Source organism: Micromys minutus (genome assembly GCF_963924665.1).
Source record: "Micromys minutus genome assembly, chromosome: 2".
NCBI classification, from domain to species: domain Eukaryota; kingdom Metazoa; phylum Chordata; class Mammalia; order Rodentia; family Muridae; genus Micromys; species Micromys minutus.
This window is the reverse complement of record NC_137971.1, coordinates 38,629,560-38,649,263: the sequence shown is the minus strand read 5'-3', so window position 1 is coordinate 38,649,263 and position 19,704 is coordinate 38,629,560. Positions and strand designations below refer to the sequence as shown.

At 37.2% G+C, this 19,704-nt stretch overlaps 1 protein-coding gene across 1 annotated transcript in view; it reads right to left on the bottom strand.

Annotated features, from left to right (window-relative positions):
- Positions 1–19,704, bottom strand: part of LOC308418179 (aldehyde dehydrogenase, cytosolic 1) — a gene marked incomplete at both ends in the record, with an annotated part of 36,574 nt that overhangs the window by 9,371 nt on the left and 7,499 nt on the right. Inside the window, 7 exons of the mRNA XM_080913548.1 lie at positions 5,558–5,742; positions 8,066–8,168; positions 11,556–11,669; positions 12,804–12,932; positions 14,537–14,598; positions 16,321–16,450; positions 18,624–18,764. Coding sequence (XP_080769674.1) covers positions 5,558–5,742; positions 8,066–8,168; positions 11,556–11,669; positions 12,804–12,932; positions 14,537–14,598; positions 16,321–16,450; positions 18,624–18,764 — 864 coding nt within the window. The remainder of the gene's footprint in view (positions 1–5,557; positions 5,743–8,065; positions 8,169–11,555; positions 11,670–12,803; positions 12,933–14,536; positions 14,599–16,320; positions 16,451–18,623; positions 18,765–19,704) is intronic.

Below are 19,704 nucleotides of genomic sequence, written 5' to 3'. Positions count from 1 at the left end.
TAAAAATATATTCTTTAATTTTTTAATATGAAGAATTCTGATTCTTTAGATTTGATGTGCTAAAAATAAGAGAGATATATAACTAAATAAGTAAATAAATGATTGCAATCATATCTATGAAAAAACACATTTGGCAACCGTAGTCCAACAAGAGCATTAAAAAGAGATATTAAAATATTTCAAATCAGTTGATACATCTACAATGCAACCCATACACTACGTACTCAGAATCATTGTAAAATAGGAGCCAGGAGTCTGCTTGGAGAGAGTGTCTGCTATATATGACTTGGAAACTGTACCCATGAAATCTCAAAAATGAGCTCAGCTAAGCAAGACCCACATAACGATAAAAATCAGCTGCCACGCTGACATGGATGGAGAAAATCTCACAAGAATCTACACCAGAGGAAGAACTACAGAAAATGAATAGAAAGTGTCAGAAAAAAAAAAAAAAAAAAAAAACGAGTTTTGCAACAGAAGAACCCTTGATAGACTATCCAGTCCCAAGCAGTAAACCCTCAACACAGACAAACTACGACAAATGCACTCAGAAGGCTATAAACAAAATGTTTAGACATGTGCAACAATAAGTGAAGAAAATACCATTCATGGAGTAGACAAGGGAAGAGATGGAAGGGAGAAAGAGAAGATTGAAATGTCTCACATAAAATTGGCAATTATTTTTAAATGAAAAAATCCTTATATATGAGGTAAAGTTAATTGTTAGCATGCATAAAGAGATGTAGTTGTTGTTTTTAATGGAGATTTATAAATATGAAGAAAATTAAGCATGGTGTGTTAGATGTGTCAATCTATAACATTGTCTCATTTCAGTGTGTAATAAATCATCAAGGTTAATATTACTATGTCTTCTTTATTGGCAAAGAAACTGAGTAGAAAAAAGGTCAAATTACCTTTTCAAATGAAACCACTCATTCCATATTCACATATATGTATATGGGTGTGTATGTGTGTGAATGAAGTCAAATAGAGAATCCTTCATAAATTAAAGTATAGCCCTTTATGAACACTAATATGTGATACAAAATAAACAACACACCCATTAACCTGTTATATCTTCTGTAAAACTCAAATTCAGACTGGGTAATCTTTCAAAAAAGAACCCGGAAAATTGTAAAAAATATTTTTCATACATAGATATATGGCAATTTGTTTGTGATTCAGTATGAATTCCAAAACTTTGTTTAGAAAGACTTGGCAATTCAGGCAGTAGATGAGATGCCAAGCAAGAGCTTGGTCAGTGTATGTCTCTTCCCATCAGCTCTCTTTTATTACAGAAGAGAGAGGGGGGGTAGAAAGAGGGGGGGTTAGAGAGAGAGAGAGAGAGAGAGAGAGAGAGAGAGAGAGAGAGAGGAAGCATTGTTAAACGTGGGACTTCCAAAACCTTTTGTTGGTCAAAGTCCTAGCATACCATCTATATCTTCAACCTTCTCATCGTATATCTAATGATACTACTATTTTATGTCTATGTAAACAGGCCAATAGGTAATTAGAATAAGAAACAGTAACAAAAAAAAAAAAACACTCAGAATTACACATTTTGTGGATAATGAGACAAACATAAATATAAATTTGAAAAAATTACCAAATCTGATAAAAATCACCAACTACCTCTATTTAATCTTTGAACTCAGTAGTTTAAAAAAAATATGATGACATTGAAACAAAACGATGATTGTTTCACTTGACAGCTACCTTACTGATTTGGGGTTTCAACATTTCCCAATGGTTTTGTCCTAAGATGGTTTTATTTGGGTGTCTGTGCTAAGTAGACAATCACAAAATATTTTTTCCAAATCATTTCCTCCAGAGAAACCAGTGACCAAGTCTCCTTTGGGTTTTATGGTTTTTGTTAGACTCCTCTCTCAGGGTATACTTGGTAGCAATGTCCTCCACGTTTTTGTTAATTAAATTTAGATTATACTTATTTTAAAATCTAATGAAGTGTGTCTCCATAGTGAGACACACTGTAGTATATTTCATGTAAAAGAGTGATGACACCAAAGTCAACATCCAGTCCCCAGAGCACAGCTCTCAGGAGTGATTCTGCTGGCATTTCTGGAAATAAATGTGAGGTTTCCTGTTCACTGTGCGGTGTTCAGCAACATCTGTTCACTAGATGTGAGTAGACCCCATAGCCTTGTTATAATATCTTAGTCTCCAGATAAGGTCAGTGTCTCCTGTGGGTATGAGGAAACCTGTCTCCAGTTGAGGATCACTGATTCAGAACAGGATCCAGAGGTCAGAGTGACCTCAGAACTAAAAGTACAAGAGCTTGAACAAAAGCTGTACAAGAGGAAAAGGGTGACCTTTGAGTGAGAGAAACAAAGGCATTCATATTTACAGTGGATCTACCTATAAAGAAGAAACCCAGAACTCTGGGAACTCCTGGCTTTAGACAACTAAAAAGAGAAACTTGTCAGCAGTCCTGGAAATAGGACCTCCAAAGCCACTAACAATATCCTTACATCATAGAAACTGAGGAACCTGCAAAGGATTCAGGAATGTTCTGCTGCTTAGACCTGAGATGAAATATTGATTATAAGAGCGACCTGGAACCTATGTGTACAAATTTCCAGACTAAGAATTTTCTGTAAGAAATAAGAGTTTTGCCAATTGAAGAATGCAGGAATTTATAACATTTTATAATTTTCCTTCTTTTTGGTCTGTCTGTGAGTGTAGTGTGCAGGTGTGTGTATTGGGGTGTATGTGAGCACAAGTGGGAGCAAATGCTGGTACTTCTGTGTACACCTGCATATATAAAGGTGCACATGCACATGTGTGGATGCCAAAGTTTGTCACAGGGTGTCTTCCTCAATGGCTTTCAGTTTTATCTACTGAGGCAAGCTCCTGAACTCATAGCTCCAGTTTAACCAGCTAGTTCACCCTTGTGTACACTGGGACATCAAATGAGTTCCTACACACTTCCAGCTTTTATATAAGTGTTCAGAACTCAGGTCCTTGGGGATATATGACAAATGTTTTATGTATTGATTCATTTCCCCAGCTCTACTTCTGATGCTAAATCCTCATATGGCTCCTGAAGTGTTTCTAGATACTTTTAAAAAATGGCCAATACAAAACAGAATCATGTCTTTGCTGTTGGAAATTAGATTCTTTAAATCACCAAATGAAGAAAATATCAGCTAACAATGATCATAAGTAAGAAGTCAAGCTTACTCAATCAAAACTAGGCTTAAAAAGATGGATTTCGGTGGGAAACTTGAAGCAACCCCACTAAAATCAGGGACTCAACAAAGCTGCCCAATCTCCCGCTACCTATTCAACATAGTGCTGGAAGTCCTGGCTGGAGCAATTAGAAAGCAAAAGGAGATCAAGGGGATACAAATCGGAAAGGAAGAAGTAAAAACATCACTGTTTGCAGATGACATGATAGTGTACTTAAGTGACCCCACAACTTCCACCAGAGAACTTCTACAGCTGACAAACAAGTTCAGCAAAGTGGCTGGATATAAAATTAACTCAAACAAATCAGTAACCTTCATCTACTCAAAGAACAAACATGTAGAGAAAGAAATTAGGGAAATGATACCTTCACAATAGTCACAAACAATATGAAATACCTTGGTATGACTCTAACTAAGCAAGTGAAGGACCAGTATGACAAGAACTTCAAACCTCTAAAGAAGGAAATTGAGGAAGATCTCAGAAAATGGAAAGATCTCCCATGCTCATGGATTCGAAGGATCAACATTTTAAAAATGGCAATCCTACCAAAAGCAATCTACAGATTCAATGCAATCCCATCAAAATTCCAACCCAATTCTTCATAGAGTTGGAAAGAGCAATGTGAAAATTTACCTGGAATAACAAAAGACCTAAAATAGTGAAATCTATCCTCAACAACAAGAAAACATCTGCAGGAATCACTATCCCTGACCTCAAGCTACATTACAAGGCATTTGTGCTAAAAACTACATGGTACTGGTACAGAAATAGGCATGTGGATCAATGGAATAAAATAGAAGATCCAGAAATGAGCCCTCACATATAAGGTCATTTGATTTTTGACAAAGGAGCTGTAAACATTCAATGGAAAAAGGACAGCTTATTCAACAAATTGTGTTGGTCCAACTGGCACTCAGCATGCAGAAGAATGAAAATAGACCCTTTCTTATCTCCTTGTACAAAGCTCAAGTGCAAGTGGATCAAAGATCTCCACATTAAACCAGGTACACTGAAACTATTAGATGAGAAAGTAGGGAAAACCTTAGAACACATAGACACAGGAGAAAATTTCCTGAACAGAAAATCGATGGCTCGTGCTCTAAGGTCAAATATGGACAAATGAGATTGCAAAGTTTCTGTAAGGCTAAGGACACTGTCAAAAAGGCAAAATGGCAGCCAACAGAGTGGGAAAAGATCTTTACCAACCCCACATCAGATAGAGGCCTAATATCCATATATACAAAGAACTCAAGAAGTTAGACACCAGAGAACCGAACAACCCTATTAAAAAATGGGGTACAGAGCTAAACAAAAAGTTCTCAATTGCGGAATATTCGAATGGCTGAGAAGCATCTAAGGAAGTGCCCAATATCCTTACCTATCAGGGAAATGCAAATCAAAACAACCCTGAGGTTCCACCTCACACCAGTCAGATTGGCCAAGATCAAAAACTCAGATGACAGCAGATGCTGGTGAGAACGTGGAGAAAGAGGAACACTTCTCCACTGTTGGTGGGCTTGTACACTGGTACAACCACTCTGGAAATCAGTCTGGCGATTCCTCAGAAAATTGGATATAATACTACCTGAAGACCCAGTTATTCCACTTCTGGGCATCTACCCCAGAGATGCTTCAACATACAACAAAGACACATGCATCACAATGTTCATAGCAGCCCTATTTATAATAGCCAGAAGCTGGAAAGAACCCCGATGTCCTTCAGTAGATGAATGGATACAAAAATTGTGTTATATTTGCACAATGGAGTACTACTCAGCTATCAGAAACAATGACTTAACGAAATTCTTAAGAAAATGGATGCATCTAGAGAATATTATCCTGATTGAGATAACCCAGTCACAAAAGAACAGACATAATATGCAGTCACTGATAATTGGATACTAACCCCAGAAAGCTCTAAACATCCCAGAAACAACTTACAGACTATATGAAGTTCAAGAAAAAAAAAAAAAAAAGAAAATAAAAAACCATTATGGTTCATCTTTACACACCAAGTAAACTTTGACTAATTCCAGGTTACATCTTATTTTACATGTACTTTATGCTCATTGTAACTAGTACAAGCTTAATGCACACTATCAAACCTTTAAAAAAAAAACCCAAGTACTGACAAAAATGTATTCATATACTTTTATGCAAAAATGCTTAAAATCTGTACATTTATCTTTGTTTTTTAAAATAAAGTTGTTCAATTAAAAAAAGATATATGAACACATTAGATTATATGTATAAATAAGAATATAATAAAACATTGAAAAGTTTTTTACCCAGAAAAACAAAAAAGATTGGTATTTCTTCTGAAATGCTGTTTCCAATATTTACTCACCAGAGGACCTTGATTTATTCCTGAGTTCAGAGGATTCCCTAGAGTATATTTCTTAGCCCGCTCCACACTCCTCCTCACAAATTCATCATAAATTGACTCCTCTACAAATAGTCTGGATGCTGCCACACAAATCTGACCCTGGTGGAAGAACACTCCTTGGTGTGCAAACTCCACAGCACTATCCACTGCAAAGGGAACGTTCACAGAAAAGAAATATTCTCTAAGGAATATACACACAACATTATTTCTCAGATGCAATACAGTAATAGAGAAAAATCATAAATTATTTGAATAGACATACTCAGTATATGCCACCATTTAGGAGTCAGGTAATAAATTAACTTTTATTTACCTTAGAAATAATAAGAACAAAAAACAATAAGAACAAAAAGACAGTGTGTTCTGACTTCTGAAGAATATAGATTTGATAGGATCAAATATTATTGCAGATAATTCCATATTAATTCCAATTTTAATTCTTTGAGACAATCGTACTTCTTTTAGGTGTTAGGTTTTGACAAGTTGACAATATAAATCTGTATTACCTATTGTGTTTAATAATTTCATAATATTATTGAATACTTTGGTCAATAGAAAGTACTATTTTTCCAAATACAACACACAAACAAATAAAACTAACTACATCAGAATAATTCATCCTCTCCTTATTCTAGAAAAAAAAAATTCTAAACTCTAACTCAAGCCTAAATTATAAAAGCATACAAACTCTTCACTTAGTTTAAATGGTACAATATGCCTATATTTTTATAATAGAATATTGTTGATTCTAAGCAAAAAATTGGGGGGATTGCTATTCAGTCCTATATGTGTGTTAATGATTATTTGTGAGACACAGAAACTAACCTGGCAAATAAATTCCGAAGCCACCTTTTACAAAGTACTAAATATTTATAGGCTTGCCAGAGAAATGTTACAAAATGTTGTTAAATACAGCTTCTTGCTCAAATTGGTGTATCTAAAACATATACAGGAGAGAAAAGGAGAAGAATGTAAAACTAAAGGTATGTTGCTCTTTTATCATGTCTTCTCATAGATTTATCTGGCTGATGGACTGTAGCATTTCTTATAACCTACACCTGGGACAATTTGACATTCGAGCTGAGGAACAGCAATGGTATGTCATGAACACAAAAGCATGCAATATGCTATTGATTTATAGGGAAAAATACCAGAGGATTGTAGAATTGTATAACCTAGAATTTAGGTTCTAGCCTTGTAGCTTCCTTATCAAGAAACCTGGAGTAGTTTTCTTACTTTACTTGGACATTTGTTTCCTTATTTTTCAGAATGGATGTTTAATTTCCTATAGACCAACTTATGTCATGGTTATAAAGTTTGAAGAATATGGAGGTAGCTGAATGACTGATCATAAAGACCATATCCAGGACGCTACTAAGAGACTGAATGAGATGGTCAACTCCCACAAAATATTTCCAATTCGTTCTTCTGAAAGAGGCCTGAGTAAAAGGCCCCCTCACATAGCTGGAGGTTAATAACCTTCTGATCAGCTCACTGATGGATTTCAGAAGTCAAATACCTGTGCAGTCATTACTAAAAGAAAATAAAGCTACTTGCTGCCGTTCCTTCCACAGGGATACTAGTATTATTAGATATGTGTTAAAATTGGACACAAAACCTCCATCTGACTGGTGAAAATTAAACTGTCATCCCATGGGGCACTTCAGGAACGATGCCTCTTGGGCTCCCAGCTTTACTCCGACAGCCTTTCCAAGAACAGAACCCATAGACTCCTGGCTGTCTCTCCCTTTCCTTTTATTCTATGCCATCTCCATCGCAGGCAACCCCTTGATCTTTCTCCTCATCAACGAGGAGCCCGTGTCCTACTTCCTGTCCCTACTGTCTGAGAATGACCTGAGTGTGTCTTTCTCTGCACTGCCAACTATCCTGGCTCCCCTTTGCTTTCATGTCCAAGGGATCGCCTTTAATACCTGTTTGGCTCAGATGTTTTTTATACATCTCTTTTCTTGAAGAAGTGGTATTTTTAAGCTATGTGTCAAATTTATAAATGAGGAATACTCAGTTCGTGGTTGTAGAAATTTGGTGTGAATCTGTGGACTGAGTAAATGGCAAAAGTATAGTGAGAAGAGATTACAGAATGAAGGGCTAGGAATCTTGTTAACCAAGCAGTACGGTCTAATATTTCCAGTAAAGATCACAATGACATTGATAAATTCCATGAATAGCAATTTTGGTGATATGAAACTATCAAAATCACATTATAGATCCCAGATGCAGTTAATTTATGCTACGTCAAATTGACATTGGGAAGTAGCAATCTGCTCCAACCCACAAAATTATATCTGTGCTTAATTTATCTACATTGTGGAACAATTTAAAGCATTCCAGAGTCACCATAGGCACTGATTAATTCTTTTTACCTTAAAGGAAAGTCATTTGTAATACTAAGTGACTGTGTGACAGCATGAGGAGGAAGAAGGTGAGACTTTAACAAAGGACTGTACTCACAGTCAGCATCTGCAAACACAATGCAAGGGCTCTTCCCCCCAAGCTCCAGGGTGACCCTCTTCAGATTGCTTTTCCCTGCAGCTGCCTTGATTAATTTGCCAACCTGAAATCAAACATTGCAAAGGAGGGGTCTTAGCCTGTTCCTGAGTAGATATATTCATTTAACACTTTCACTTTATAGGACATTTCTGCTACCATTCAATTTCATTAGGAAGAAGCATTAAATGGTGTTGTTCAGGATGTGACATCTTCAGGTATAAAATTATCCATAATCAAATGTAAAAACTAAAGATAAATCAGAAAATGCTCATGGGCAGGAGAGTAGCCATCTCAACTGTGACCAGGAATACTCAGTAACACCTTGGGTGTTGACATCTCAGCCCTCTAGGGACCTGCAGAGAACTCTGTCTAGACATACTAGCATTCTTTTCAGTCTGGACTACCTCCAAACTGGTCCTTTATTTGGGATCAACTTCTAGCAGAGATCCTTCTTAAGCCCTTTTCTGATTATTCTAGATGAATTCTGGTCTTCCAAAGAAGCACATGGTACTTGATTCAGCATCAGATGGCATCACGTATATCTGTATAAATATCCAAGATGCCTATTTTCCTGTTTACAAGAGTGAGCTCACTGCTAATTCCCTCACACTACTACCTCCCTCTGCCTAACCACCCACCTACCTACTCTTCCTTCACGCCTGGTGGTGGTGCTTTTTACATAAGAGGCAGAGAAAGAGAGACAGAGACAGAGAGAGACAGAGAGACAGAGACAGAGAAACAGAGACAGAGAGACAGAGAGACAGAGAGAGAAAGAGAGACTGGATTTGAGCTCAGTGTTTTACTACATATAGCTAAAATTCTACAATTATCATTTCTTCTTTAATTCTAATTGGATTTTTTCCAATAAAAAACATTTATTTTGTTTTATTATATTTTGTTTTTGAATCCTTTCCCATCTAGAGTATTACCTATGAACAGTTTTGGTTTTGACTTCTGAATCCTGGGTTAATTATTATTGAGTCTTCATTTTATATATATTAAGAACACAATAGGCTAAAATGGTTTTTACATTCTTTTTTAGAGTAACCATTTTGTCTAGCTTTCTTTACCTACTCCATCTACTAGATTGTAACAAAAGCTTTCTACTTTGTCAGACCAATAAGATAATGTCTAAGTTGATATAGAGACTGAACTGCTCTTGTGTATTAGGCAACGAAGAACTGATTTGCTAAGATTTTCAGTCTAAAAGTGCTTCAAGGACAAAAATAGAGAAGAGACTGAGAGAAAAAAGATTCAGTAACTGGACCAACTTGGAATCTATCTCAAGGGGGGAGGCATCAAAGTCTGACACTATTACTGATTCTATGGTGTGCTTACAAACAGGAGCCTACTGTTTCTATCCTTCAACAGGTCCAACAAGCAGCTGATTGACACAGCCTTAGATACTGACACCCTACCATTGGACTAAAGTAGGGGACCCCTGTGGTTGAATTAGGGAAAGGCTAGAAAAAGCTGGAGGGTGACCCCATAGGAAGACCAGCAGTTTCAACTAACCTGGATTCCTGAGATCTCTCAGACACTGAGCTATCAACCAGGAAGCATCCACTAGCTGGTTTGAGGATCAGGAAACATGTACAACAGAGGATTCCCTGGTCTGGTGTAAGTGAGAGAAACCATGCCTAACCCTCAAGAGACTTGAGGCTCCAGTGAGTGGGGAGGCCTGGTGGGAGAGTGAGTATAACCTCTTGGAGATTGGGGAGGAGAAATTGGATGAGGAACTGGGAAATGGTGGGCCAAGAGGTAGGACTGTAAAAAAATAAAACTTATAATAAAAAGTATTTATGAATAAATTTTACTTTGAAATTGAATCAATAGATAAATAAATAAATAGTAAATATGCTTAAGGAAACCCTGCCTGAAATTTCAACTTATATTCAATTATTCTTCCATAGTTTCTTCCCACCTCTTCTCTCTTTCCTCAGTCCTTCCTTCCTACATGCTTCTTTTTTCTTCTTCTTTTGCCTTTTCTTTCATTATCTAAGAGTATCTCCTTGACAGTTTGATCTGGCCTTAAACTTAGGATGTTCTGGCTTCCGTCTCTCAACTGCTCAGACTCCTGAATACCATGGTGTCCAACTGTTATATTTCCTATTACCATTTTCACGTGAATTTTATATTTTCTAGATAACGAATTCCAGTATCGTTTTCCCCACTTATGTTTTAAATATAAGTTTACTGTAGAAAGTTCGTGATCACAGCTGGCTGATGTTTACTTGGGGAATGGAAAGTATCAGAGCAATCTTTCTAAAAGCTACAGATAAGAGAACTAAAGTGAAAACTGTTAAGAAACATGAGTGAGAAAGAAGGCAGGGAAGAGGGGCTTTTGCCCATATACATGTCAAAGGCCTCCAGGATGTGAAAGATAAAAGACTAATCGGGAGGGGAGAGGGCACAATGACACACCTCCTAAATTAATGTGAGAAAGTGTAAGAATGGGAGGAGGAAGCAGAACCTGGGGATGTTTCCCAAACACAGTGAGCCATCTGAGTTCCCTGGCCTTACTGTGTGAAGCTACAGAAAGTGCGCATTACAATTCCCATGCTTTTCAAATACAGAAGCTTATGCTGGGAAGGACTCTGCTGTTCTCTGAGACGGAGCCCTCCATTTGGATCCAGAAGCTGCCTAGTCTTCTTAGCTTTTGAGTCTTTTTCAGAAGGCAAATGGGCATAGAGATAGCATCGTGAGAATGACAAAAATGGCACAGAGTTGCAGATCAGTTAAGACGATGAGTAAAAACTGAAAGACACTATAAGCATTCGCCAGGCTCAAAGACCATTGGCCACTGGCAGAGACAAACAAGAGACTTGCCAAAGATTGATGGAGTGTCTTTACTGTTGAACAGCTAATAACATTACAACCTAACACAGCTTACCTGAAACATCATAATATCTACATATACTTTTATTCATAACAGAAACTCATGCAATCCCAAGAATTATATGTTAAAACATGCCTTTGCTTGAAACTGCATACCTACATATTCTTTTGTTTGTAACAGAAACCTCCACACCTCTTCCTCTAGTCCTCTGTCACTCCCTTTGCTGAGTCTTGTTATAACTTGTAATAGTTGTGACTGGCTTCTGATTTTGAGCTTTGTGTCTATCCACAGTGGAGACAGACAAAGTGTGGCCCAATTTGTATTTTTTATCATACAGTTTATTAATCATTTGACATCCTCAGAGGCTATTTATCCTAAGAGATAGTAGTGATTACACTAAAAACTTGTTTACCATAATCTTTCCAAATTAGTAACAAGTATTTTCTTTTATCCAAAGCTTGGCCACTTGTATTTAAGCATATTTAGAGTCTAGAATAAGGAACAATCCACTAAGCAACATTTTTAAAGAACGTGGTGGCTGAGAAACAGCTTCAGAGAACATGCATCTGCTTGTCAGACATGAGATGTTCAGAAAAATGGCCCTACTCCTACCTCTGTTGATCCAGTGAAGGCCACTTTGTCTATGTCCATGTGAGAAGAGATGGCTGCCCCTGCAGTTGGTCCATAACCAGGGACAACGTTCACCACACCAGGAGGAAACCCCGCCTACAAGTTAAGAAACGAGCAATAAACAGATCAAGAATGTAATTCACAGAAGACCTAAGTGAGACATTCTGTTGTTTCATATGTTCACCTTGGGAGTTCTTCTATCAACACAACTCATCTAGGCATACTGGTTGTTTGTTCATTACTGTTTTTAGTTTCTCACTCATATGAACATACCTCCAAAGGTCATGACCCTGAGGGACGCCATGTTTTAAGGATAAGTCTGTGATGACTTGCATTAGTTGCTCCACTTTTGCTATGATAACACATTGACCAAAACAAACTTGGGAAGGAAGGGCTTGGTTTGGTTAATGAATTATGGTCCATCATTAAGGGAAGCCAAGGCAGAAACCTGGAGCCAGGAACTAGAGAACAGACAGAGCTATGCTACACACTGCCTAATTCCTCTGGCTGGCTCAGCAACTTTTCTTATACAGCTCAGGCCCACCTGCCTACGGATAGCACTGTCCAAGATGACCTTGGTCTTGCTACAACACTGAGCAAACAAAATCTCCTGCCCCCCCCCCCCACATGGCCACAGGCCCATCTGAGAAAGACAATTCTCAGCTAAGGTATTTTCCTTAGATAGGTCATGTTGGCAACAGCATTGTGACAACTGCACATCAGACAAAGAATTAGCCGTGTTAAATTTTATAAAAGGAACTCAGTTGGAAGGACATAGGCATGTATATTAAATTACCTATTGAGAAAGAATTCATTGTCTCCACCAACAAAACTAGAAATATATTGGCTCAGTAACCTTCAACCCTTAGAGGTATTAATAGTAACATAACCTTTAAATAGTTTACAGAAGCAACCAAGCCAGTTATAACCTGGAGGTGAAGATACAGGTTTCATCATTTGAAAATAAGGTCGTAATTCCATGTGAACGTAACTAAGTTCATGAGATTTAAGCAAGACAAGTCCCAGTGTATATGACTCTGATTTGTGTGAAGACACATTTGTGCCGACTGACGGACTGACAGACATCCCAGCCCTCGGCTCTGCTGCACTTATCTGCATGACTGAGCAGGATCTACATGTGAACAGTGAAACTTAGGGAACATGTGAATGACACCTGTAAGGTAAACAGGACCCACAATCTGCCGTCGTGTTTAGACTCAGGAAACTCACCTCTCTTATTAAAGATGCCATGTGAAGAGCTGTGAGGGGAGTTTGCTCCGCAGGCTTGACAACCACGGTGTTCCCACAGCTAAGGGCAGGGCCTATCTTCCAAGTGAATATAATCAACGGAGCGTTCCACTGAAAAATCAAAATTGAACAGTGGATTCTTTGCATCACTCAAAACTACCTTTTTAATGCTTGCTTTTATAATAACCCTGATAAATGTTGAATAATACTTCAGAAGTTGTATTTAATTTTCTAGTTTATTTTATATAACTTCATTAAAAAAAAAAACTAGTAAATGATAAAAACATAAAACCATCCATAGAGGAGAAAGGAACAGGAAAGAACTACTGAATTTAATCAAGTCCTGATATGTCGAATTCTCAAGAAAATACAATTATTTTTACTGCATGCTTTCACATGTGGTTAAGCCTGTGATAAGTTCCTTGTGTTTTACATGTGTAAAATCCTCTTTCTATTTCCCCTGAGAAGATACTTAGTATATTTTATCCAATATTGTAATCTAAAAAAGTCATATCCAGGAAATTTTGTGTATATGTGTGTTGGAGAGTGATTCCAGGGCTTTAAACATGCTGAGCATGCTCTTGAAATTAGAAACCTAGGCTCAGCACAGAATAGACAGTATTATTAAAGGCATAGGGTGTGTCACAGCCAGAGGGTAAGTACTTAAGTTTGGATTCCTGCACACCAACTTTCGGGTTGTCAAAAAATCAGACACATGGTTCTTTCTCCATTCAATTCATTCACTACACATGAATGGCAAAAATAGTCCTTTCTACTTTAGATGGATATCCTTAGGCTTAATCCAGAAATTTAGATCTGGGGCATTGTGCATGCATGGATAACATGTGTGAAGCTCAGGGTAAGATTCCCCAAAACAACAGACAAAAATAGACACTAATGTCTAGACTTATCCAATGCTACTCACTAGTAGAGTGATGTAGCTATGCTTGAGGGTTTCTAAGCTTGTGAAATAATGAGCATTTTGATTAAATACAATTTAATGATATATAATGTCAGTCTCATTAAACCAAAGCCATTGTTGTTCCAAAACAAATTAGTAAACTTCACTCTATTTTTTATCGAGCCTTTTAAATTATGTCAGCTATATATAGCCAGTGTCCTGTGTGTTAAGCTTAGAGATAATCTGGTTCTATCCAGAAGTTAATTCTCTGGCAGAAGAATTTTGAGTACCCAATCCTGCTACCTAAAAGTACAGTACAAGCCATACATTTTTCCAGTTGTCATGGAGATTATTTTAAAAATTATATTTCCAAAATTTGAACAATCTGGCTATAGTTACTATCAAAGATGAGAAGTCTCAAAGAGGAGGCAGTAGTGCTGGGAGTGGTGGGTCCTGCTGTATCCTACTAGGGGCCATGATGATCCTTTACCATATACTTACAAAGCACAATTCATAAAACCAGAACATCACACAATTTCCAAAGCAACCCGAGCAGTAAACACTTAGGTTGACACATTAGTTAACACATTGAAATGCCCTCCAAAGGCACAGCAGTATACCAAAGGGATTCTGGACCAGCTAGCTCCTGTGCAAGAAGCTCAGTTACAGGACAATAAGCTTCAGGCAGCCATGCCTGTGGAATTCACTTCACACATAACTATCACATAAGCTTCATGTGAGGGGGAATGGGCATTCTCATCAGATCAATGAAATCAGACCTTTCCCACATTGGGAGTCATGAAGGAAAACTTACAGGTATGATTTGGCCACACACCCCAATAGGTTCACGTCTTGTGTAAGTGAAGAGATTTCCATCTGAAAAAAAAGTAAAAGCACACACACTCACTTTAAGGGCAAATGTGCTGTGTAGGCATGACATGGAGATGTGAGGTTTGGGTGAATGGTGAGTAGCAAAAAAGAAATAAAATATCCTTTTTACAAGGCTAATAATATAAACAATGGAGCCCTCAAAAAGCAATTTGAATCTAAAGACTTAGGTCCATGAATCTATGCATCAATCTCATGCATAAAGTGATACATAAATGAACCAGGAGTGATATCCTCTCCAGGTAAGGGCTGAGCCACATGCAAATATTTCCAACATCTCAAGTCTCCCAGAAACATGAACTTTTAAAAGAAAAGTGATTTAAAATAGTAAAAAGTGTAAGCAATTTGTCTTAGTTAGGGTTTTATTGCTGTGAACAGACACCATAACCAAGGCAAGTCTTTTAAATGACAACATTTAATAGGGGCAGGCTTACAGGTTCAGAAGTTCAGTCCAATATCAAGGCAGGAACATGGCAGCATCCAGGCAGGCATGCTGCAGGAGGAGCTGTGAGTTCTACATCTTTATCCAAATTAAGTCAGGGACAGCCTGAGCAACCTCTTGTAGCTAGGAGGATTGTCTCCAAGCTCACTCCCAGAGTGACACACTTCCTCCAACAAGGCCACACCTTCTAATAGTGCCACTCCCTGGGCCAAGCATATGTAGACCATCACAAAGTCTTTACTGACTTGAAATTGTTGGTTTTGTGTCTTTTGCCTGCTAAATACCAATGTAATGTCTTTTAATCTATGAGAATAAAAAACCTGTCTTAAGTAAAACATGATTCTTTTCCATCTGGATGTTCCCAAGTCCTGAGCCTTACTCTGATGTGGTTACCCTGGGATTTTATCATTCTGTGTTTTGTTCTGACTTCCACAGCTTACTGCTACCACAACTCTTTGTGTCAGAAACCACAGGTACTTTAAACAGTTCCTTCTATGTTTCCTAAGAGTGGAGCAAGGGCCAGGAAAGAGCCTTCTTCATGGTATCTCTGTGTTCTTATTTTTATCTTCTGACTTCCTGGTGACCACCTTCCATACTGAATCATCCAGTTAGATTGACAGTGCTCATCAAGTACAGAAGTAGAAGTGAATTATTTGAGTTCCTACAGCCATTAAAATTCGGGGTTAAACTACCTTTACTCTCTGGCAAACTGTGTCTTTTGTCACCCCTGTGCTGTTACTCTCCTGCCTTGCAAAGAAAGACTTACAGAACATTTCCATGAAAAGATTGTTAATTCAGCTACTCATCACAGTCTAATCTTGCTTTGAAGCGTTTGAAACACACTGGTGTGAATTGGGTCTAAGTACACCAGGCTTGAGCAGGCACCGGTAGACACAGTTTACTCTTTCTTGCTGAGGAAACTCTTAGGTAATAATATTATAGAAAAAAATATAAATATCTTTATGGAAATGAAGCTCAAATAAATAATTTCAGGAGCCATCTTTGGAAAGTTTCAACCCTGAAACATTTCACTCAAATTAGTAGCTATATCTATGATAATGTTATTATTTTAATATTATCTAAACTATGCGCATGTTGACTGGTAACAGAAATACCAGCATTGGAACAGTATTGGATCAAAATGAAAGGAAAATTAATTATTTGCCTAATTGATTGACACCTCTATGAGGAACAATTTGAAGGTACTTAGCTCTGCAACAGTGGCCTCTCCTCTACCATCATGGACCTAGTTTCCCATATGCACTTACCACTTGGTATTGTTTGGCCATGGATCTTGTCAGCCCAGCCGGCAAAGTACTTTAATGCTTTTATGCTGATCTCTACATCCATCAGGTATGCATGAGAAAAGACTTTCCCAGCATTCATTGATTCCATTGTCTAAAAAAAAATAAAAAATAAAAGAATATCAAAGTCTAAACTTTTTTTTGTATTCTAAATGCTGTTTCTTTTTTTTTAAACGACTTTATTTTACAAAACAAAGATAAATGTACAGATTTTAAACATTTTTTGCTTAAAATTATACATTTTTGTCAGTACTGCTTTTTCAGATATTAAAATAATTTTTACATAAAACTATGTGAATATATTTTTTAGTCAGTACTTGATTTTTTCAAGGGCTTGACAGTATGCATTGAAAACCTAATAGTTACCATGAGCGTAAAGTACATGAAAAACAAAGCACAACATGGAAATAGTCAAAGTCTTCTTGTTTTGTAAATATATAAATATTTACAATATATATATATATTGTTTTGTTTTGTTTTCTTTATTTCTTGGACTTCATACAGTCTGTGAGTTGTTTCTGGGGGAGTGCAAGCCTAAACTTTTAACAATAAAAATTATATCAAAGAATATACAGTGAATGTTTTTAGCAATTATGTACTCTAGAGAGCTTTAGACTTATAGGGAATCTTAAATCTAGTGGTTTTTAAATCAAAAACCTTGAGAATGGATCAAATGTCATATTTGTGGTTAGATAGCAAGATCCTGGTGGAAGAGATGGTAAGATTGTGATTGACTGATTCTGGTCCCTACTCTGCTAGGCTCTAAATGTGTCCTGGTTGAGCAGTGTCTAAGAACTGGTCACATAAGTACTCAGCTGTGAAAATGACTCTTAGTCTGTTTGTTATATCAAAGTTCCAAAGATTATACTTGATATCTGGCTGTGGCAACAGTTTGGTGTTTTCAATCGTTCACAATGCCACAGTCATTATCACATTTTCATATGAACAGTAGGTTCACACAATTGTAACACATGTTTATGTCTATTTACACAATTGTAACACTACCATCTTTTCTTAGGAATTTGTCATAGCAGGTTTCCACTATAAACCTGTTTGGGAAATTGTGTCATAGTTATTTCAACAATGCCCCCCTCAGAACTCAGGGATCCATGCAGTGGAGGAGACAGAAATAACGCGAGAGCCGGAGGGAATGAGGACACCAGAGAACACGGTTTTCTAAATCAGCTAATCAGGTGCATATAAACTCAGAGAAACTGAAGAAACAAGCCTAGCGCCTTGATGGTCTGTGTCAGGTCCTCGGCAGATATTTTAACATTTAGTTTAGTATTTTCATGGGATTTCTGTAAGAATAAGTAGGTCCCTGACTCTTGTGTGTGTGTTGCAGACTTGTTTCTACCTGTTAGTTTGCCATGACCAATTTTGATATATTTTCTGTCTCATCTTATTAGTTATATTTTATTATGTTTGGTTGTTATCTCTTAGAAGCCTGTTTTTTTTTTCTAATGAAAGACATATAAAGAATACATAGTATGAGAAAAGAACCTATTTTTCAAAAGGGGGAGGATTGTGAAGTTGCACATTTTCTAGCTGTATCTTCTTTACCTCCCACATTTTGTATAAGATACTTTGAAATCATACATTTCAGTGACTGGTTGCATGGAAAGATACACACTTGCTACAGCCCACTACTACCCTAGAATTAAATCAGTGCCACTTTTTTTGTCACCCTGTTCTGCTCTCCCTGTGGCTGACAGAGGAAATAATACTTTTCACTCTACAATTAAGACAAATGGAAGAGCCCTGCGCTTTGAGAAATGCTGATATGTCCCAATAGAATATTTCAATTAGTATGCATTTACTACAAAGATATAGATTCTATTTTTACATGTTTTAAGCAATGGTTTATTCTTGAGGAATAAATTATTCTTAATACTTGGTGAACTGCTGATACTTTATAATAAAATAAAAAATTGACTCTCATTGAGTCAGATTGTATTCTGAATTGTAACCTAGGTACCACTTTGTTTTCAATTGGCTTTACTAAAATTCAGAGCTGAAAAGATTAGTAAATATATCCTCCATCCATGTTTTATAATGACTTATCTATCTGTTAAAATAAAAATATATAACTGCTGATAGCATACAGGAGTTTAATGAATATAGGAAAACTGGATTTCGGACTCTTGAGAAGTTCTAGAGAAGAGCAGAAGGAAGCCAGTCTTTAAACCAGACTGACTGGTCAGTTGAAACAGTGAGTGTTCTGTGGAACTCTCTCATATTTCCCATTGGCATTGGTTAATACTCACGGCCAGCAGCAGACGATCTCTCTCCATTAAGTCAGCCAGCTTGTTCAGCAGCTGTCCCCTCTCTGAAGCATCCATGGTGCGCCACGGGGAGCCAATCTGGAAAGCCTGTCGTGCGGCCTTCACAGCTTTGTCAACATCTGCCTGGAGATCAGAGATCAATCCATTCAGAGTATTCACAGTACTAAACGAGCAAATATAACATCATAACCTTATAAAATACAACATGGTCCTCATGAGCAAAGACTAAGTCTCCATACCTTCCCATAAGATGTTGAAATGGCTTCTCTTGAAGTATTTAGAATATGTTCCAGTTGTCTAATAAATAGTTAAACTTTTAAAATAGAGATTGTAGGTTTTAATGATTACTTTATCTCGTTGTAATAGTACATATTTAAAATAACATTCTAATTAATTTTCACACATTAGGTCATTTGTTTCAGAAAATACAATGGGAGAAATTTATTCCTCCTTTTACAAATTGAAGAAAAAGAGACAGGAGATCTCAGGACTAACATATTGGTGGTAAGCCACATGCCCTGCCTCATGGTGCTACATCTGTCTCTTAGAATTTCATGTCTACAATGTTGCACAGCCTTTCATAGCAGTTACACTACTGGTGTGACAGCTGTGTAACTAAGCTTTGTGTTCTGTGTTTGTTCTATAAGCACATTATTTCCCAACTGTGTACAAAGTGACCCACTGTACTCTGTGTGATGATTAAGTAGAGAAGATAGTTTTCTTTATTAACTATATACTGCTTAATAGAGTAAAGTCCCACTCACACCACTCAACTTCCTTGGTTTTGCTTATGACCACTCAGACCACGTCTAGTCTCTTCCAGCATACCTGCTAAAAGCATCTCTGCTCCTTCTGTTACTGTTTCAGGTGCTTTCTTTCACAAATCAATGGCAAATAGCATGAATGGAAGGACTTTTCTACAACTTTCTGTCTATGGAACTCACTGATTCATGGAACCCATAAATCAAGATGATCAAGAGAGTAGTGGGTTTCATCTTTTTGTGATGTTCCTTGGGAATAATATTACTGTGCTTTCTAAAACCACACAGTTTAAACTCGTATA